We start from the raw sequence: 23,558 nt of genomic DNA, 5'->3' as shown, positions 1-23,558 counted from the left end.
CCTACCCAATTGCGGAAGTGATGGCATCTGGGGTCCGCCTGTGGTTGGGGATTGAGAATTCCTTAACCTATTTGAAATGTTTTGTGGTTGTTGCAACTCCTATTCTCAGGCACCTATCCATATTGTCCTGTTTCCACTCGCTAGCACCACCACCAAGGGGCCCTGGAATGGCGAAATGCTGGCTTCGTAAATTCTTTTTTTTTTTTTTTTAAATATGTTAAATTTAATTTTAAATTAATTATAGTATCTTTTAATTAATATATTTAAAAAATTATATTTTTAATAGTAATTTTAACAGTAATATTTATTATACTCCAATTTTATTATTATGATATTGATATTTTATGATGCAGACATTAGACCTCAACGAATTTTTGGCATATCCGACGAGGTATAAGAGGCATATTCTGTATCGGGGACTGGGGCAGAGCCCTGTTCATACAAATTTGCAATGGTATTTCTAAGAAAATCTGAAATTCATTTTTTATTCCTTAATTGTGATGATTTATTATATTCCCACTGTGCTGCCGTTTTCCTCTCCTATTTTGCCATTTGATGATTATTTGTGGAACTTATTTATTAACAATTCGTTGGTCCACTCTTTCTGCTGATTTAATTTTTATATATTATTCAATGTATTTATTAAATTTAATTAAATAAATGTATAATAAATTTATTATTAAGTGTATATTTTTTTATACTTAATTAATATACTTAAAAAGAAAATTATTAAATTAATTATTTAATAAAATTGAAATTTCTTGGTATCTTCCACGAGTTGTTCTTAAAATTTGTGCTTGTTGATCGAATAAGCTTGCCAATGTTGACCCAGTCCACATTGCCATAAACAATTATGCTTTCAAACCTCTCATCGTTTTCTCTAAAGTCTAAAATAAAATCATTTTAGTTTTACTTTTTAATAACGTAAAAAATTAATTTTTTTCAAACCGTGAATTGTCAAATGCAATGAAACAATATAAATTTATCATATTATTTATTCTATGCATTTGCATTACAATGGTCTTCTCACAAATTCAAGTTTTCGAATTTTGCCCCATGACTTCTGAAGTATCTATTGAAATGCCCTCTTTAAAAATATCTTATTATTGACAATAAATTTGATACTTTTAAAAATTTACGTCGATCTAATATTATTAAAGAGAGCTAAAATACTATGTAACCATATTTCTATTCATACATTCAATTTATTCGAATTTATAATTTATTTTAATTAAATTTAAAATAAATTTATATATTAAAATTATTAAATAAATTAAAATTTAAATAAAATAATTTCTGCAAGTAATTTAACCATTGTCATCTTTATAAAAACCTCCGCGTATTACAATTGACAATTGACTGAAGTTTTAATATTTGGGCTGAGCGTGGTCCATCACTATCAGCCGAGCCATTATTATATACGTCCCACAATACAAGTGGCAGCCCGAAATCAGTAAACCCAGTTTTGCAGGCTCATTTTCTTCACATTTCGTGTGCATTGCTATAAAATTCAATTTGATTAAAAAAATTATTTTTTTAAAAATAATTTTAAAAAATGGTTCTAACAAAGTCAAATTCTATATTTTCACAATTTAAACTCTGAACACATTTTTGGATTTATAAAAATAAATACATAAAATGTTTGCCAATGGGATGGGATTCACCAATTTCTTAAAATCATTGGCTGACCTGGCATCAATGAATTGGTGGAAGATTGAGTTAAATAATAAAATCGACTGTCTATTAGCTGAACCCTGAATCCTCGGCGGGGTTGGTAGTAGGTACGTGGCTGGTGGCGAGAGACATTGCCACTGAGAACTCCAAAATTAACGTGCGTTCACCATCACCAAACCATTTCTTCGGGTGCTTAGAATCAAAATTTCAAAACTATCCACAGACAAACTTATCTTTACATACAAACCCCAATGGGCGACGGTGCAATAATGCCACAAATCGCAATACCCTTTTCTGAAAATCAAACGAGTTCCTCAGCAGACAAGTTGGTTGGTGAATAACCCATTTGGTTCAGTACAACAACCACGCAAGGTACTGTTACACCTAAACCCTCCAACGATCATATTCTTCAAAGCAGCTTTTCAAAAAAGAAAAAATTCCTCTAAGGAAAGGCAGAGAGGGAGAGTGGTAGGAGAATTTTGTACACGCAGAGAAATGGCGCAAGCGAGCAAAATCTGCAATGGGGCTCAAAATAATTGTACTTTCCTCAATCTCTCGAAACCCCAAGGACCCAAATATCTATCTTCAATTTCATTTAGATCACAGCTTCAGGGGTCTTCACTTTCATGGGGTTCAAAACAGTGTCAAAGAAGGGCTGATTCTACAGATTCTACAGTTGGTACAGTTAAGATGAGTCCTGTTAGAGTTTCGGCTTCAGTCGCCACAGCAGAGAAGTCGGCACCAGAGATAGTCTTGCAACCCATTAAAGAAATCTCCGGTACCGTCTACTTGCCGGGTTCCAAGTCTCTGTCCAATCGGATTCTCCTTCTTGCTGCTCTTTCTGAGGTATAAATTTTTATGTGTTTGTAGGCAATTGCAACTTGTACCTGCTTGAGTTGTAGTCTGAGCTAATTCGTTCATTTGCAATTTTGAGCAACTCAGGGAAAGGGAGGCATTAAAAAAAAAACAAAAAAAATTGTTGATTTTGCAATTAAATTAATTGTCATCGTTGCATTTTGTGATGCGAGCTTCATAGAATTTGAAGGTGCTTATAAATTTTCGTACGTGGTGTCTAAATAGAATTCATGGGCTGTGCTAAGTTGATGCCAAAAATTAAAAAAAAAAAATAAATTTGAGTTTCCAACCTCTAGAGAAATAAAGGAAAAAAGTTAATACAACCATCATCATTCATTTGGTGTCAATGTAGCATAAAATGGCTTTAACATTTGGCTGTACTAACTTTAGTACAGTGCTTTGAGTGATCATTGATTTTCTTCATCTATAATTCAGGGTACAACTGTTGTTGACAACTTGCTGAATAGTGATGATGTTCGTTACATGCTTGGTGCACTGAGAACGCTTGGATTGCGTGTGGAAGACAATAGTGAACTCAAACAAGCCATTGTAGAAGGTTGTGGCGGTCATTTTCCGGTGGGTAAAGAATCAAAGAATGATGTTGAACTTTTCCTCGGAAATGCAGGAACAGCAATGCGTCCATTGACTGCTGCTGTTACTGCAGCGGGTGGAAATTCAAGGTCTTTCTTATCTTGCTTCCCTTTATAACCTATTTTTGTTGCTTTTTAACAAATTAATGTGGGAAAATTCAACTCCAACCTTGCTAAAAGGATTAGTGCAACTGCTTTTTTAGAACTTATAAGTTGGGTTGTGGCCAACTGTATGTGAACTCAAGTTGTATACGGCCCTAATGTCTATCAGCAAGCAATATCTCTCTGTGAGGCCTATTTGTCATGGTCTAATTAGCAAGAATGGCTCTTCCCACCCCATAACCCCTGCAACTACACCTCAAATATCAAACACAAATTAGGTGTCTCACTGGGATAATGTGAATATTATTTGTATTTTTGACAGAGTTGCCAATTTATATAATATTCTCTGTGGAATAAGCGTAAATAAGGAGTTCTCATAGGTTGCAAGCCCCGTAGAACATTTTTTATACCTTTCCAACTTGATTATATGTATGAAAATTTTTTCTTAGATCCTTGGTCCAGTGTTGTTCAATCATAATTTTTCAGTTAAGTGCAACAATCAAATGACACCCACTAGTAAGCCCCTTTCTATATGGCGTCTGCCGCCTCCTGTGCCCTTTAGTTTCAATTGTTTTTTTTTTCCTTGTTGGAATTAACTATTCAAATACTTCAGCTACATACTTGATGGGGTTCCACGAATGCGAGAGAGACCAATTGGAGATTTGGTTGCTGGTCTTAAGCAGCTTGGTGCAGATGTTGAATGTTCTGATACTAACTGTCCCCCTGTTCGTAAATGGAAAAGGAGGACTTCCTGGGGGAAAGGTGTGATTGCTATCATCTTATACATTAATATTTTGTTTTAACATGTTTGATCATTTGTTCTGCCTGTATTTTATCTTGCAATATGTAATGCTCCATTGTCTATTGTAATCATTTGGAGGGTAGCTTTAAGTTCTATGTCAGCATGCTATGTATGTAAGAAAGGGGTGAGATATCTGTGTAACTATAAACTTTACTGCTTAATAGAATAAAAAGAAGTTGTAACTTTTGCTGGCAATTGGTGCCTGCAATTTAATAATGGTCAGAATCATTTAAAATGATCTTACTGGGGGAAAAATCATGTGAGCTAGATTTATTTACTTTTTTTTAATTATTTATCTTAAATTAAGATGTTCATCTTGAATGATAATTTGAGTTTGAAACATCTTTCAAGTTGTTAATCATTTTCCATTTGTCTATTAAAGGTATCCATGTTCTTCAGCTGTCATGGCATGAATTCCTTGCATATTTTCAAAGAGCTAAAATAAATAAGTAAACTGTTAGCTTGAACCTTCTGCTTTATATCAGACAATGAACTTGTTTTCCTGTTGAGTTCATTTCTTGTTTCCTGCTTGAAGGGAAATACATTAAACTTATCTTCTCATTCTATGTCAACTTCATTTTTAATGAAATTCATCATTCTTAATTATCATTTCCTGTGTCTTCTTTTTCAGGTTAAGCTCTCTGGATCAATTAGTAGTCAATACTTGACTGCTTTGCTCATGGCAGCTCCTTTGGCTCTTGGAGATGTAGAAATTGAGATTATTGATAAACTGATATCCATTCCTTATGTTGAGATGACTTTGAAGTTAATGGAGCGATATGGAGTCACCATAGAACACAGTGGTAGCTGGGATCATTTCTTCGTTCGTGGTGGTCAAAAGTACAAGTAGGTTTTTTCAGTATAAACAAATCTGCAAGCTTGTTTACTGTTGTGACTGAAATTAACTGCCTAGAAAATCAATCAGGTCTCCTGGAAATTCTTTTGTTGAAGGTGATGCTTCAAGTGCCAGTTATTTCCTGGCTGGTGCAGCAATCACCGGTGGAACCATCACTGTTGAAGGTTGTGGGACGAGCAGTTTGCAGGTATTTCATTCTTGTGAAATGTTGTCTTCTTTTCCTTCCTATAATCTTAAAATGGTATTGTGGAATTGCTTATTGTATCCATTGCTTTTTGATGGTTGAAAATTTTGTCAAAATTTTCTCAACATATATATGAGGTCTTCTGCATAGCTCCCCACTGCCTAATATTTCCTGGGAGAAAGTTTTGTAATATATTTGTATACATTTACACTTGCCAAACTAACTCACGTAATTTCCTTCTTATCTTTATGAAAATCAAGGGGGATGTAAAATTTGCTGAGGTTCTTGATAAAATGGGAGCTAAAGTTACCTGGACAGAGAACAGTGTTACTGTCACTGGACCACCACGCAATTCTCCTAGTAAAAAACACTTGCGCTCTATTGATGTCAACATGAACAAAATGCCAGATGTTGCTATGACGCTGGCCGTGGTTGCACTTTTTGCTGATGGCCCTACTGCCATAAGAGACGGTATAGTTTGACCTTCAAAAGTTTATGAATGGTAGTCTTATATTCTTTAAATAAAATGACCATGCAGTACATTAACGGTAAATTGGTGATTGTTATTTGTTGGATCATTAGAACAGCTTTGGCTTCTCATTATGGAAAATGGCAATGAATTTAACCCAATTCTAAATAATTGAAATCCCATTCTTGGGTCCTGGACTTCACGAGTAATACAGGATGGTAGTGATAATAAATGGGAAGCTTCATTTCTGAAGGAACAACAGAGACCATTTCTTTATTTTTATCATAACAGTCATAATTTCCATGTTTAACCTTAGGTAGGTATTTAAAGTTCTAAAATTTTTTTATCTTCTCATCTGAACAAATTGTTAGCATGATTCACATATATTTCCTTGTAGATAACTTTTATGCCAATCTCTTGATTTCTCTTATTTGCAGTGGCCAGTTGGAGAGTGAAAGAAACAGAACGGATGATCGCAATTTGTACAGAGCTCAGGAAGGTTAGTTTATGGCAAAACTCATCTGAATTTATGCATACTAAAGGTACTTTGGTTTGTATTTTTCTTTATAAATGACATTTGGGCTTCAAATTTCAGTTAGGAGCAAATGTTGAAGAGGGGCAAGATTACTGTGTTATTACTCCACCTGAGAAACTAAAAGTCGCAGAGATCGACACTTATGATGATCACAGAATGGCCATGGCATTCTCCCTTGCTGCCTGTGGGGATGTTCCAGTCACAATCAAGGACCCTGGTTGCACAAGAAAAACTTTTCCCGACTACTTTGAAGTCCTTGAGAGGTTCACTAAGCATTGAGCCACTCTTCAACATTCACAATTAACACAAGAGAGATGGAGGTCACCCGCCAGTGTCACTGCAAGTCTGCAACCATGACAACGAGGAAGCAATCTATATATAATTTTTTTCCCCATAATCCCCATTGTAATCTTTGATAATTTGAGTTGATATCTGTTATTGTGCCCCAGACTTGAATCTTTTAAACAAGAGAACTGTAGTTGTTTCTTTTAATTTTTCTGCCTAGGAGTGTTACTCTATACAAATTACAAATTGTCCTCAAATGACTGGAAGTTACGCATCAATTAGCCGGTGAATGATTGAACATAACGTTTGAAGAGGATATTCGAGTTTGGCAAATACTTTGTGAAACAAATGGATGCTACCCTATGGAACAGGACAGTCGAAATTGGAATCATAATCAACCACTCATTTTTATGGTTTGGCGTATAGAGGTGAGTTGTTTTATGGAATTAAAGGGCATTGCGATTGTGTTAGCTCACACGTCGTCACGTGCGTCACCTCCCCCAGCCTTGGATTTTAGCTTCGGATGGGTCTCTCTCAGGTCATTGGCCTTGTTTCTTTGTAACTTTTCCGGCTATCCGAGAAGGCAAAAACTTGCCATTCACGTGAACGCCCAGCAACAACAAACTATATCCTACAAAGCCTGTCGAATCATATACCTCCAGGTCCAGCCGCCATTAATTCCCGAGGCATAGGAGATGGTGCCAATATATATAAGGGAAGTAACTACTAAGACGTGTAGGCCGTATAAGTGGTGTGCCATTCCGACTCTAATTAGAAGTCTGTTTAAACATCGAATCAAAATTTTAGGGTAGTTCTGATTTAGTTCTTTTATGTTTCAATTTCAGTTTGTTCTCGGTTCAATTCAGTATAGTTATAATTCAAATTTCAGTTTTTAAAAAATTTCATATAATATTTTTTTAGCATTTAAGTATTAAAATTGATTATCAATATACACTATATTATATAATATATCTTTTAATTATTTTTAAATTATATAATTTTTAACTATAAAGTTTATATATAATTTAAAATTTAACATATTATATAATATTTGAAATTAATACTTAACTCCTATTTGATATTAAGATTTAGAGTTGAAGATACTTTTCTGAATAAAACATCATTTTAGATGTTTTTGAGAAAAGTAATTTAGAAAAAATTATTTTATTATTTTAATATTCTTATGATTAAAACTGATTAAATTTAATTTTTAATTATTTTTTAACACTCTCTAATTAGTATATCTAAAAAAATAATTTTCTTAATAACAGTTTCAACAGGAATACCAAACAAGCCCTTAGTTGTCATTGTTATTATATATTGTCACGACCCAACCTATGGGCCGGACCGGCACTAGGACCTGGGCCAGCCTAAAGCCCCCGAGGCCCGTAGTAAGCCTTAACTATTCATTAACCCAACTCTAAGGCCCATTTGGGCCCAATATCAAGAAAACAAACGGACAGAGTCCGGCCATAAAATGGACTTTCCAACGGGGAGTTTTCGACTCACCCGACCTGTAAACACAATAAACAATCCCTTGGGGAGCTCAGCTCACCCTCCACATACTCATCAACATAATAATAAATGGGAGCTCAGCTCCCTCATCCAATCCATCAAACAGACTTAAAATATTAAGTTTACAGGTCCAACATGAATATAATATTACAGACCCATTTCAAATAATTACTGCTAACACATGCGGAAATTCTAGGAGTAATTAAAATTACACAATATTGATAAACAACTGCGAGGTAAAAAGGCGAGTTAACCTGAACAAAATATCCTCCCGTGGCTCTGTAAAATTTTTGAACAGAGTGAGCGTCGACTCGAGAGTAAAATATCAATTTTAACCATAATCTCTATAACTATCTAGAACTAATGCACCTGTAGAGTGAAATGCAACATCAACAACATTTTCACATCATAACATCAAAAGGTAATTTGGAGCACTCACACACCGTAGTATCAATCATAACATATGGGAGCCGATCCCTATACACTCTCTTAAATCCAACTGGTGCCAGTAATTACTCAAGCTCGGACTTCCACTTAATAACCAAATCGAGGGTCCCAGTAATTACTCAAGCCGTGACTACCCTCGAAGGAACGGTCCCCGAATTACTCAAGCCGTGACTACCCCGTCCTATCCATAGTCCACACCACATCACACGACGCCAACGCACGCACACCGCTCCAAATTACCACAACAACATCCATGGTACATCATGATTATGAATGCAACATAAATCGTGCCTAGAGTTTAACTACATAAATATATGCATATAAGTGATGCATGGGCATCTTGAACATATAATAATATCAAAATTATAATTAAAATTAATATTTTACTCACAGACTTGACGACAAATTCTGGGCGGCCGGGCGGAGGAGGAAGAAGGTCATCTGCTCACCGACAATCATATTACATTTATTTAATACAATCGACTCAATACAAATAAAGAAAAGACCAATTACATCCTAAGTCGTGTAAAATCCGCAGAGTCTCCCTATACCTAGGACCTACCCAACCCGCAAAAGGGCTAAAAACGCACTTCTATACTCACAATCCATACATCAACAGTTCAATCATATCACACACTCCCTCGGGCCCATCAAATCAATCATCCATCACAATACGCAAAATTTCAATTTAGTCCTTATTATTGATCATTTTGCAAAAAGCGCCCAAACAAGCTCTAAAAATTATAAAACTTTGCCCGCGATCCTTAGCAATATTACTAAGCTATTGCAAAAGAATCGTAATTTTCTAAGCTACCACGAATATTTCATAGATTTTTAATCCTATTTAAGCACTAGAAAATTACGTAAAAACAAGGTTCGGGTTTACCTTTGCCAATTTCGACTTTGGGAACGCGCTTAACGCGTCGACAATGGGGGCTAGCCAAAACCTCGGTCCAATTCGAGACTTTTCCAGAATGGTCTGTCGCCCAAATTTGCGTAACTTGGCCAATCGCCGAATTTCCGCGAATTGAGGATACCTACACGAAGCCCAATAATAATATATAAAAATCGTGGGTGTTACATTCTTCCCCTTACGTAAAATTCGTCCTCGAATTTTACACAAGGCGAATAAAGCACATGATTATACATTGAGCAGATAAGGGTACTTGCTACGCATGTCCCGTTCTAACTCCAGTGCACTCTTCCACCGATCGACTCTCCACAAAACCTTAACCATAGGGATCTGCTTTGATCTCACTGTCTCACTTGGTAGTCCACTATGGCTACAGTTGCTCCTCAAATGTCAAGTTCTCTTTTAGCTCTATCACATCCTTGCAAGACATGAGAAGGATCGGGAATGTATTTCCTGAGCATGGAGATGTGAAACACGGGATGAACGTGAGAGAGGTTGGGTGGTAGCTCCAACCGGTAGGCAACTGCTCCAACTCTATCAGTAACCTCAAAAGGTCCAATATACCGAGGTGCCAACTTGCCCTTCTTTCCAAATCTCATAACTCCCTTCATTGGAGAAACCTTCAGGAATACATAGTCGCCATCGCAAACTCCACATCCCTCCGTCTGGTCCGTGCATAACTTTTCTCGCCTCGAAAAGTTTTGATCGTTCCCTGATTAAAGGAACTATCTCTGAAGTGTACTGCACTAGGTTTACATCATGCACCTTCGCTTCCCCCATTTCTGTCCAACACAGAGGAGACCTACACTTTCTTCCATATAGTGCCTCATAGGGCGCCATTCCTATGCTGGAGTGATAACTGTTGTTGTAGGCAAACTCCACCAAAGCTAGCTGATCATCCCATTGACCTCCAAAATCCAAAACACTCATGCGAAGCATGTCTTCCAGTGTTTATATTGTCCTTTCGGACTGTCCGTCTGTCTGAGGGTGGAAAGCCGTACTAAAGTTCAACTGTGTGCCAAGTGCCTCCTGCAACTTTCTCCAAAATTGAGAAGTGAACTGGGGCCCTCTGTCAGATATTATGGAAGCCGGAACTCCATGCAATCTGACTATTTCTCGAATGTAGAGCCGGACATACTGTGCCACAGAGTATGTAGTCTTTACAGGTAAGAAGTGAGCTGATTTGGTCAAGCGGTCTACAATTACCCATATCGAATCATATCCTCGCGTGGTACGAGGCAACCCAGTCACAAAATCCATAGTGATCATTTTCCACTTCCATTCTGGGATAGGGAGCTCTTGCAACTTCCCTGACGGTCTCTAGTGTTCAAACTTCACCTTCTGACAAGTCAAGCACTTGGACACAAAGTCTGCTATGTCTCTCTTCATGCCATTCCACCAATAGCTATCTTTCACATCATGGTACATCTTGGTGAAACCTGGGTGGACACTGTACAGTGTGTAGTGTGCCTCTCGCATGATTTCATTCCTGAGGTTGTCCACATCGGGCACACATATCCTAGAACCTTGCACTAGGGCACCATCATTGGCAAATCCGAACTCACCACCTTCACCTTGCTGTACTCTTTCTATAATCTTCATCAATTGTTGGTCTCTGTGCTGGGAAACTCTAACTCTGTCCATGATTTCATTCCTGAGGTTGTCCACATCGGGCACACATATCCTAGAACCTTGCACTAGGGCACCATCATTGGCAAATCCGAACTCACCACCTTCACCTTCTTGTACTCTTTCTATAATCTTCATCAATTGTTGGTCTCTGTCTTTGGGAAACTCTAACTCTGTCCCTCAAGTCTAGCCTCACCAAAAGTGAGCCAACGTATCCCTCATCCAAAGATCTAGGATTAAACCTTGATCTATCAACTCATGTACCTCTGAATCACGATCTCTTCTCTGCTGAAATGTGCGCCAAACTGCCAGAAAATTTTCTGCTTAAAGCATCTGCTACTACATTGGCCTTCCCAGGGTGGTACTGGATGGGGCAATCATAGTCTTTCAGAAGCTCCATCCATCTCCTCTGTCTCAAGTTTAAATCCCTCTGTTGGAAGATGTACTTTAAACTCTTGTGGTCTGTGTATATCTCGCACACTTCACCGCATGCAGTAGTGTCTCCAGTTTTAAGTGCAAAGACTACAGTAGCCATTTCCAAATCATGGGTGGGGTAGTTCGCTCATGCCTCTTCAGTGCCTTGAAGCATAAGCCACTACCTTTCCATTACGCATCAAAACACACCTAGGCCAACTCTGAGGCGTCACAAGACACGGCGTATCCTTCACCACTCACGGTAGTGTCAACACGAGGCGTGGTTAGACACTCCTTGAGCTTACGGAAACTCACCTCACGATCATCTGTCCAAATGAATGGAACATTCTTCTGGTCAACTTAGTTAGGGAGCCGCTATCACGGAGAAATCTTGTACAAAACGCTTTGTAGTAGCCTAAACCAGAAAACTTCGCACCTCGGTGGATTTGTAGGCCTAAGCCAATCGCCATTCTGACTTCAATTTTCTTGGGATCCACTTGAATGCCGTCACTAGAAACCACGTGTCCCAAGAATGAGATGCTTTCTAGCCAAAATTCACATTTTGAAAATTTGGCATATAGCTGGTGCTCCCTCAACGTTTGCAACACCATCCTCAAGTGCCCCACGTGTTCTTCCTCGGTCCGAGTATACGAGAATGTCATCTATGAATACGATGACAAAGCGGTCCAAAAATGGCTTGAACACCCTGCTCATCAAGTCCATAAAGGTCGTTGGTGCATTAGTGAGTCCAAAAGATATCACCAAGAAATCATAATGACCATATCTTGTCTCGAAGCCGTTTTGGACACGTCCTCATTCCTGATTCTCAACTGATGGTAGCCTGATCGCAGGTCTATCTTGGAAAAGAATCTAGCTCCTTGGAGCTGATCAAACAGATCATCGATCCGAGGAAGTGGATACTTGTTCTTCACTGTCACCTTGTTCAGCTGTCTGTAGTCGATACACAACCTCAATGACCATCCTTCTTTTTCACAAATAGAACAGGAGCACCCCAGGGTGAAGTGCTCGGACGTATGAAACCCTTGTCCAAAAGCTCCTGTAGTTGCTCCTTCAGCTCTTTCAATTCTGCTGGTGCCATCCTGTAAGGTGGCATGGATATGGGGTTTGTACCCGGCACAACATCAATACAAAACTCTATTCCCCTTTCTGGTGGCAACCCTGGAAGCTCTTCAGGGAAGACATCCATGAATTCTCTGACAACAGGAACATTTTCCATGCTGACACCTTCTACAGATGTATCTCTCACTAATGCCAAATACCCTTGGCATCCACGCCTCAACATTTTTCTGGCACTAATTGCTGACACTAAATTATATGGAGCCACGCTCCTGTCACCATCAAAGCTAAACTCTTCCACACCAGGTATGTGGAAGTATACCTTTTTGTTCCTGCATTCTAAGGTGGCATAATGAGTTGCCAACCAATCCATCCCCAAGATTACATCGAAATCCATTACTGGTAGAGGAACCAAGTCTGCTGGGAGGATCTTTCCATCCACTACCACTGGGCTACCCGGAAATACCATGTCTACATCTATGTGGTCACTAAGTGGGGTAGCTACTGACAAAGGGCACTCTAAAGTTGTAGGGTTTCTACCCAACCTCATGGCAAACACAGTTGAGACTAATGAGTGCGTAGAACACGGATATATTAAAAATCGAGCCTCATAAGAATGGACCGGAAGAATACCGCCACAATCGCATTTGAAGCTTGAGCATCTGGTGGGTCGGTGAAAACCCGAGCTTGACCCCTACCCCGAGTGGCGTAACCACGATCACGACTTCTACCTCTGATCGCCTCCAAATCCACGTCCCCCTTGTCCTCGGCCTGGCTACACCGATCGCTGCCATGTTGGAAGCACCGGATACAATCGCCGAGGAACATTCGCAATGAGAACCTGTGACCCCATCGTGGCTCATTGAACATGGGGCATTCTCTATCAAAGTGACCCGGTTGGCCACACATGAAGCATACTGGTGACCCCTTCAAACATGGTCCTGAATGTCCTCTTCCACACTTTGTGCACAAGGTGCCAAGGAGGATCTGAACTGCACCCGTAACTCACGTACCCGATCGTGACCGCTGCTGGATCCGTACCACAGTGCAGATCCTCGTGGTGCGTGTCTAAAACCACTTCTCTTGCTCCTACCCTTTCCTCTGTAATTACCACAGCCACCACCGGGAGTACCCATGGAAGGGACACCGAGAACCCCCTGCTCTGTTTTTCTTTGCTCTTCCGCTGTCATCCACAGCATAGCTAATCTCAATCTGTCTGGCTCGATCAACCACCACATCAAAAGACTGATCAGACATCATGTCCAGGTTTGCATACCTCCTGTCAAGCCCCTTTAGGAACCTCTTCACCTTCATAGTTTCGTAGCTCTTTGTAGGGGCATATCTGCTCAATTCCGAATTGCAGAGCATGTTCATCTGCTGCACTGCCATTCTGTCTTAAGGCCTCAAAGGCCCACTGCTTCTGATCTCTGAAGCTTTCTGGCACAAACCGATTGATAAAAAGTTCCACAAACTGAGCCCATGTCAATCCCTCCATTTGGGATAACACGTAGTCATTCATCCATTGTCTAGGCATAGGCCCCATGACATGCTGCACACACTCTATCAATCTTCTATCAGTCAATCAGACTTACATTTCTGCTGTCTGCAGGAATCCAAAAACCGATATGCATCGTCTGACACATCATAGGTAAAAGGCACAAACGTCTTGAAATTGAAGAACTGTTGGTAAGGTTCCCCTCTTGCTGCGGTGGATCACTGGCGATGTGGAGGGTGGACCATATCTTTGCGCCATCATGTCGATGGTTCTCTGTGAACCCGGCTAGAGTAGGCGCCATGGGGTCCATGGGACCTGTGCCATGAAAGACTGTTCTGACCGTGGGTAGCTGCTCTTCTACTTGAGCGCTCTAGGCCTCCTACCCCGCCTCCTGGCGGGCGCCTCATCTGTCCGACACCTTGTCGGGCACATCTGTTACAGTGCGATGGCGGCTCTCTCACCTTCTACGCATTTTCCTGAAATTCAGACATTAGCCCACAAAATTCAAAAGCGCACATTGCACGACTCTATAGACTCATATTTACACACAATATATGAAGCAGAAACTAGAAGCAAAGACGACAATGCAAGACGAATATTGACCCTATTTTTCCGCATGTGACTCCTATTAGACTTTTCCCAACACTTTAGACAACATTCCCTAAGAATCTGGAGCCTAAGCTCTGATACCATATTTGTCACGACCCAACCTATGGGCCGGACCGGCACTAGGACACAGGCGACCCTAAAGCCCCGAGGCCCGTAGTAAGCCTTAACTATTCATTAACCCAACTCTAAGGCCCATTTGGGCCCAATATCAAGAAAACAAGCGGACAGTCCGCCATAAAATGGACTTTCCAACGGGAGTTTTCGACTCACCCGACTGTAAACACAATAAACAATCCATTGGGAGCTCGGCTCACCCTCCACATACTCATCAACATAATAATAAATGTGAGCTCAGCTCCCTCATCCAATCCATCAAACATACTTAAAATATTAAGTTTACAGGTCCAACATGAATATAATATTACGGACCCATTTCAAATAATTCTTGCTAACACATGCGGAAATTCTAGGAGTAATTAAAATTACACAATATTGATAAACAACCTGCGAGGTAAAAAGCGAGTTAACCTGAACAAAATATCCTCCCGTGGCTGTAAAAATTTTTGAACAGAGTGGCGTTCTACTCGAGAGAGTAAAATATCAATTTTAACCATAATCTCTATAACTATCTAGAACTAATGCACCTGTAGAGTGAAATGCAACATCAACAACATTTTCACATCATAACATCAAAAGGTAATTTGGAGCACTCACACACACCTGTAGTATCAATCATAACATATGGGAGTGATCCCTATCTGACTCTCTTAAATCCAACTGGTGCCGGTAATTACTCAAGCTCGGACTTCCACTTAATAACCAAATCGAGGGTCCCAGTAATTACTCAAGCCGTGACTACCCCTCGAAGGAACGGGTCCCAGAATTACTCAAGCCGTGACTACCCCGCCCTATCCATAGTCCACACCACATCACGCACGCCAACGCACGCACACCGCTCCAAATTACCACAACAACATCCATGGTACATCAACGATTATGAATGCAACATAAATCGTGCCTAGAGTTTAACTACATAAATATATGCATATAAGTGATGCATGGGCATCTTTGAACATATAATAATATCAAAATTATAATTAAAATTAATATTTTACTCACAGACTTGACGACAAATTACTTGTGGCGGTGGGCGGAGGAAGAAGGTCATCGGCTCACGACAATCATATTACATTTATTTAATACAATCGACTCAATACAAATAAAGAAAAAGACCAATTACATCCTAAGTCGTGCAGAAAATCCGTGAGTCTCCCTATACCTAGGACCTACCCAACTGCAAAAGGGCTAAAAGCACTTCTATACTCACAATCCATATATCAACAGTTCAATCATATCACACAGCCCCTCCTGGGCCCATCAAATCAATCATCCATCACAATACGCAAAATTTCAATTTAGTCCTTATTATTGATCATTTTTGCAAAAAACTGCCCAAACAAGCTCTAAAAATTATAAAACTTTGCCCCGCGATCCTTAGCAATATTACTAAGCTATTGCAAAAAGAATCGTAATTTTCTAAGCTACCACGAATATTTCATAGATTTTTAATCCTATTTAAGCACTAGAAAATTACGTAAAAACAAGGTTCGGGTTTACCTTTGCCAATTTCGACTTTGGGAACGCGCTCGGAACGTCTGACAATGGGGGGCTAGCCAAAACCTCGGTCCAATTCGGAGACTTTTCGTGCAGTGCATGCGGCCCAAATTTGCGAACCAGTCAAGCTGTCAATTTCCGCGAATTGAGGATACCTACACGAAGCCCAATAATAATATATAAAAAATCAGGGGTGTTACATTCTTCCCCCCTTACAGAAAATTCGTCCTCGAATTTTACACAAGGCAGAATAAAGCACATGATTATACATTGAACAGATAAGGGTACTTGCTACGCATGTCCCGTTCTGACTCCCAGGTGCACTCTTCCACTGACTGACTCCTCCACAAAACCTTAACCATAGGGATCTGTTTTGATCTCAGCTGTCTCACTTGGTAGTCCACTATGGCTACAGGCTGCTCCTCAAATGTCAAGTTCTCTTTTAGCTCTATCACATCCTACGCAGACATGAGAAGGATCGGGAATGTATTTCCTGAGCATGGAGATGTGAAACACGGGATGAACGTGAGAGAGGTTGGGTGGTAGCTCCAACTCTATCAGTAACCTTAAAAGGTCCAATATACCGAGGTGCCAACTTGCCCTTCTTTCCAAATCTCATGACTCCCTTCATTGGAGAAACCTTCAGGAATATATAGTCGCCCACTGCAAACTCCACATCCCTCCGTGCAGGTGCATAACTTTTACGCCTCTTGAAAAATTTGTTTTGATCGTTCCACGATTAAAGGAACTATCTCAAGTGTCTTGCACTAGGTTTACATCATGCACCTTCCCCATTTTTGTCCAACACAGAGGAGACCTACACTTTCTTCCATATAGTGCCTCATAGGCGCCATTCCTATCTTTGGAGTGATAACTGTTGTTGTAGGCAAACTCCACCAAAGCTAGCTGATCATCCCATTGACCTCCAAAATCCAAAACACTCATGCGAAGCATGTCTTCCATGTTTATATTGTCCTTCGGACTCCGTCTGTCTGCGAGGGTGGAAAGCCGTTCTAAAGTTCAGCTGTGTGCCAAGTGCCTCTGCAACTTTCTCCAAAATTGAGAAGTGAATGGGCCCTCTGTCGGATATTATGGAAGCGGAACTCCATGCAATCGACTATTTCTCGAATGTAGAGCGGACATCTTGTGCCCGAGTATGTAGTCTTTACTGTAAGAAGTGAGTGATTTGGTCAAGCGGTCTACAATTACCCATATCGAATCATATCCTCGCGTGGTACGAGGCAACCGATCCACAAAATCCATAGTGATCATTTTCCACTTCCATTACGGGATAGGAGCTCTTGCAACTTCACTGACGGTCTCTAGTGTTCAAACTTCACCTTCGACAAGTCAAGCACTTGGACACAAAGTCTGCTATGTCTCTCTTCATGCCATTCCACCAATAGCTATCTTTCACATCATGGTACATCTTGGTGAAACACAGGTGGACATCATGCGATGTGTAGTGTGCCTCTCGCATGATTTCATTCTGAGGTTGTCCACATCGGGCACACATATCCTAGAACCTTGCACTAGGGCACCATCATTGCAAATCCGAACTCACCACCTTCACCTTCTTTGTACTCTTTCTATAATCTTCATCAATTGTTGGTCTCTGTGCTGGGAAACTCTAACTCTGTCCATGATTTCATTCCTGAGGTTGTCCACATCGGGCACACATATCCTAGAACCTTGCACTAGGGCACCATCATTGGCAAATCCGAACTCACCACCTTCACCTTGCTGTACTCTTTCTATAATCTTCATCAATTGTTGGTCTCTGTGCTGGGAAACTCTAACTCTGTCCCTCAAGTCTAGCCTCACTGAAAAGTGAGCCAACGTATCCCTCATCTGAAAGATCTAGGATTAAACCTTGATCTATCAACTCATGTACCTCCTGAATCAACAGTCTCTTCTCTGCTGAAATGTGCGCCAAACTGCCAGAAAATTTTCTGCTTAAAGCATCTGCTACTACATTGGCCTTCCCAGGGTGGTACTGGATGGGGCAATCATAGTCTTTCAGAAGCTCCATCCATCTCCTCTGTCTCAAGTTTAAATCCCTCTGTTGGAAGATGTACTTTAAACTCTTGTAGTCGGTGTATATCTCGCACACTTCACCGTACAGGTAGTGTCTCCAGATTTTAAGTGCAAAGACTACAGCCGCCATTTCCAAATCATGGGTGGGGTAGTTCTGCTCATGCCTCTTCAGCTGCCTTGAAGCATAAGCCACTACCTTTCCATTCTGCATCAAAACACACCCTAGGCCAACTCTGGAGGCGTCACAGTACACGGCGTATCCTTCACCACTCACAGGTAGTGTCAACACAGGGGCAGTGGTTAGACACTCCTTGAGCTTCTGGAAACTCACCTCACAGTCATCTGTCCAAATGAATGGAACATTCTTCCTGGTCAACTTAGTTAGGGGAGCCGCTATCCTGGAGAAATCTTGTACAAAAGCGCTTTGTAGTAGCCGGCTAAACCAGAAAACTTCGCACCTCGATGGTATTTGTAGGCCTAAGCCAATCGATTCTGACTTCAATTTTCTTGGGATCCACTTGAATCACTACTAGAAACCACGTGTCCCAAGAATGAGATGCTTTCTAGCCAAAATTCACATTTTGAAAATTTGGCATATAGTGGTGCTCCTCAACGTTTGCAACACCATCCTCAAGTGCCACACGTGTTCTTCCTCGGTCCGAGAGTATACGAGAATGTCATCTATGAATACGATGACAAAGCGGTCCAAAAATGGCTTGAACACCTGTTCATCAAGTCCATGAAGGTCTTTGGTGCATTAGTGAGTCAAAAGACATCACCAAGAACTCATAATGACCATATCTTGTCATGAAAGCAGTTTTTGACACGTCCTCATCCTTGATTCTCAACTGATGGTAGCCTGATCGCAGGTCTATCTTGGAAATGAATCTAGCTCCTTGGAGCTGATCAAACAAATCATCGATCAGGAAGTGGATACTTGTTCTTCACTTTGTCACCTTGTTCGGTATGCGTAGTCGATACACAACCTCAATGACCATCCTTCTTTTCACAAATAGAGCAGGAGCACCCGGGGTGAAGTGCTCGGACGTATGAAACCCTTGTCCAAAAGCTCCTGTAGTTGCTCCTTGACTCTTTCAATTCTGTGGTGCCATCCTGTAAGGTGGCATGGATATGGGGTTTGTACGGCACAACATCAATACAAAACTCTATTCCCTTTACGGTGGCAACCTTGGAAGCTCTTGGGAAGACATCCATGAATTCTCGACAACAGAACATTTTCCATCTTGACACCTTCTACGGATGTATCTCTCACTAATGCCAAATACCCTTGGCATCCACGCCTCAACATTTTTCGGCACTAATTGCGACACTAAATTATATGGAGCCACGCTCTGTCACCATCAAAGCTAAACTCTTCCACACGGTATGTGGAAGTATACCTTTGTTCTGCATTCTAAGGTGGCATAATGAGTTGCCAACCAATCCATCCCCAAGATTACATGAAATCCATTCTTGGTAGAGGAACCAAGTCTGTGGGAGGATCTTTCCATCCACTACCAGCTGGGCTACCGGAAATACCATGTCTACATCTATGTGGTCACTAAGTGGGGTAGCCTCGACAAAGGGCACTCTAAAGTTGTAGGGTTTCTACCCAACCTCATGGCAAACACGGGAGACAAATGAGTGCGTAGCACCGGATCTATTAAAACACGAGCCTCATAGAGCAGGACCGGAAGAATACACTGGCGCATTTGAAGCTTGAGCATCACTGGTGGGTCGGGGTGAAAACCGAGCTTGACCCTACCCCGAGTGGCGGAACCACGATCACGACTTCTACCTCGATCCGCCTCCAAATCCACGTCCCCCTTGTCCTCGGCCTGTTGTGCCAGGTATCGCTGCCATGTTGGAAGCACCGGATACAATCGAGGAACATTCGCAATGTAACCACTGTGACCCCATCGTGGCTCATTGAACATGGGGCATTCTCTAGCAAAGTGACCGGTTGGCCACACAAGCATACTCTGATCCCATCAAACAAGGTCTGAATGTCCTCTTCCACACTGCACAAGGTGCCAAGGAGGATCTGAACCGGACCAGAACTCTGTACCGACTGTGACCCTTCTTTGGATCCGTACCACAGTGCAGATCCTCGTGGTGCGTGTCTAAAACCACTTCTCTTGCTCCTACCCTTTCCTCTGTAATTACCACAGCCACCACTGTCAGGAGTACCCATGGAAGGGACACACGAGAACCCACTGCTCTGTTTTCTTTGCTCTTCATTTGTCATCCACGGCATAGCTAATCTCAATCATGCAGCTCGATCAACCACCACATCAAAAGTGATCGGACATCATGTCCAGGTTTGCATACCTCCTGTCAAGCCCCTTTAGGAACCTCTTCACCTTCATAGTTTCTGTAGCTACTGCTGTAGGGGCATATCTGCTCAATTCCAGAAATTCTGTAGCATGTTCATCTACAGACCTGCCATTCTGTCTTAAGGCCTCAAAGGCCCACTGCTTCTGATCTCTGAAGCTTTCTGGCACAAACCGATTGATAAAAAGTTCCACAAACTGAGCCCATGTCAATCCCTCCATTTGGGATAACACGTAGTCATTCATCCATTGTCTAGGCATAGGCCCCATGACATGCTGCACACACTCTATCAATCTTCTATCAGTCAATCAGTAATTACATTTCTGCTGCGAGAATCCAAAAACCGATATGCATCGTCTGACACATCATAGGTACCAGGCACCAACTTCTTAAAATTTATGATCTGTTGGTAAGGTTCCCCTCTTGGTGCGGTGGACTGCTGCTGATGTGGAGGGTGGACCATATACTGCGCCATCATGTCGATGGTTCTCTGCAGACCAGCTAGAGTAGCTGCCATGGGGTCCATGGGACCCTGTGCCATGAAAAGACATTCTGAGCGTGGGTAGCTGCTCTTCTACTTGAGCGGCTCTAGGCCTCCTACCCGCCTCCTCGGGCGGCGCCTCATCTGTCTTGAAACACCTTGTCGAGCACATCCAGTTCTCGTGCGATGGCGGCTCTCACCTTCTACGCATTTTCACGAAATTCAGACATTAGCCCACAAAATTCAAAAGCGCACATTGCACGGCTCTATAGACTCATATTTACACACAATATATGAAGCGAAACTAGAAGCAAAAGGCGACAATGCAAGGCGAATATTGACCCTATTTTTCGCATGTGACTCCTATTAGACTTTTCCCAACACTTTAGACAACATTCCCTAAGAATCGGAGCCTAAGCTCGATACCATATTTGTCACGACCCAACCTATGGGCGGACCAGCACTAGGACACAGGCGACCTAAAGCCCCAGAGGCCGTAGTAAGCCTTAACTATTCATTAACCCAACTCTAAGGCCCATTTGGGCCCAATATCAAGAAAACAAGCGGACCAGTCCGGCCATAAAATGGACTTTCCAGCGGGGAGTTTTCGACTCACCCGACACTGTAAACACAATAAACAATCCATTGGGAGCTCGGCTCACCCTCCACATACTCATCAACATAATAATAAATGGGAGCTCGGCTCCTCATCCAATCCATCAAGCAGACTTAAAATATTAAGTTTCTGGTCCAACATGAATATAATATTACGGACCCATTTCAAATAATTCTGCTAACACATGCGGAAATTCTAGGAGTAATTAAAATTACACAATATTGATAAACAACTGCGAGGTAAAAGCGAGTTAACCCGAACAAAATATCCTCCGTGGCTGTAAAAATTTTTGAGCAGGAGTGAGCGTTCTACTCGGAGAGTAAAATATCAATTTTAACCATAATCTCTATAACTATCTAGAACTAATGCACCTGTAGAGTGAAATGCAACATCAACAACATTTTCACATCATAACATCAAAAGGTAATTTGGAGCACTCACACACCTGTAGTATCAATCATAACATATGGGGCCGATCCCTATCTGACTCTCTTAAATCCAACTTGGTGCCGGTAATTACTCAAGCTCGGACTTCCACTTAATAACCAAATCGAGGGTCCCGTAATTACTCAAGCCGTGACTACCCCTCGAAGGCAGGTCCCAGAATTACTCAAGCGTGACTACCCGTCCTATCCATAGTCCACACCACATCACCGCATGCGACGCCACGCTGCTGCTCCAAATTACCACAACAACATCCATGGTACATCAACGATTATGAATGCAACATAAATCGTGCCTAGAGTTTAACTACATAAATATATGCATATAAGTGATGCATGGGCATCTTTGAACATATAATAATATCAAAATTATAATTAAAATTAATATTTTACTCACGGACTTGACGACAAATTCTTGTGGCGGTGGGCGGAGGAAGAAAGGCTGTCGGCTCACTGACAATCATATTACATTTATTTAATACAATCGACTCAATACAAATAAAGAAAAGACCAATTACGTCCTAAGTCGTGCGAAAATCCAGTGAGTCTCCCTATACCTAGGACCTACCCAACTTTGCAAAAGGGCTAAAACGCACTTCTATACTCACAATCCATACATCAACGGTTCAATCATATCACACAGCCCCTCAGGCCCATCAAATCAATCATCCATCACAATGTCATAAAATTTCAATTTAGTCCTTATTATTGATCATTTTTGCAAAAAGCGCCCAAACAATCTCTAAAAATTATAAAACTTTGCCGCGATCCTTAGCAATATTACTAAGCTATTGCAAAAAGAATCGTAATTTTCTAAGCTACCACGAATATTTCATAGATTTTTAATCCTATTTAAGCACTAGAAAATTACGTAAAAACAAGGTTCGGGTTTACCTTTGCCAATTTCGACCTTGGGAACGCTCGGGCGTCGACAATGGGGCTAGCCAAAACCTCGGTCCAATTCGGAGACTTTTTCGATGCAGATGCATCGGCCGAAATTTGCGGACTTGGTCAATCGCCGAATTTATGAATTGAGGATACCTACACGAAGCCCAATAATAATATATAAAAAATCAGGGGTGTTACATATATAATATGGTAATATACATATACCATATACTATATCTTTTAGTTATTTATTATGTGATTTTTAACTATAAGATACATATATTTAATTAAGAATTATATATATAGCACTTCATAATTAAGAATTTAAGGTGATTTAATATATTTATAACTAAAATTATTAAAAAAAAGACGAAAGAATGAAAAAAATATTAGATTATATATATGTATATTGAAAATATATAGTACACCTAAAAAAATCATATCAAAACATATATATATATATATATATATATATATATATATATATATATATATATATATATATATATATAAAATTAATTAATTTTCAATTCAGTTGTAATTCAGTATAGATTTGATTTGATTTTAATACTATTTCTACTTAACTTTTAATGAAAAAACTAAAATTGAACCTATTATTAAAATAAATTTAAATTAACATGATTTTTCAGTCTAATTTGAGATCCGAAAAATATGCACAGCCTTGTCCCTGTGC

At 40.6% G+C, this 23,558-nt stretch overlaps 1 protein-coding gene across 1 annotated transcript; it reads left to right on the top strand.

Annotated features, from left to right (window-relative positions):
• Positions 1 to 1,839: 1,839 nt before the first annotated feature.
• On the top strand, positions 1,840 to 6,668 carry LOC110663006 (3-phosphoshikimate 1-carboxyvinyltransferase 2). The gene is given in 9 exon segments (XM_058142798.1): positions 1,840 to 2,520; positions 2,965 to 3,209; positions 3,835 to 3,951; positions 3,953 to 3,983; positions 4,655 to 4,869; positions 4,949 to 5,066; positions 5,324 to 5,534; positions 5,970 to 6,031; positions 6,128 to 6,668. Coding segments are annotated over 9 exon segments (1,569 nt in total). The 5' UTR covers positions 1,840 to 2,169; the 3' UTR covers positions 6,347 to 6,668.
• The last annotated feature ends 16,890 nt before the right edge of the window (positions 6,669 to 23,558 follow it).

Source organism: Hevea brasiliensis, chromosome 2, assembly GCF_030052815.1.
Source record: "Hevea brasiliensis isolate MT/VB/25A 57/8 chromosome 2, ASM3005281v1, whole genome shotgun sequence".
Classification (NCBI taxonomy): domain Eukaryota; kingdom Viridiplantae; phylum Streptophyta; class Magnoliopsida; order Malpighiales; family Euphorbiaceae; genus Hevea; species Hevea brasiliensis.
This window is presented reverse-complemented; position numbering and strand designations above follow the sequence as displayed.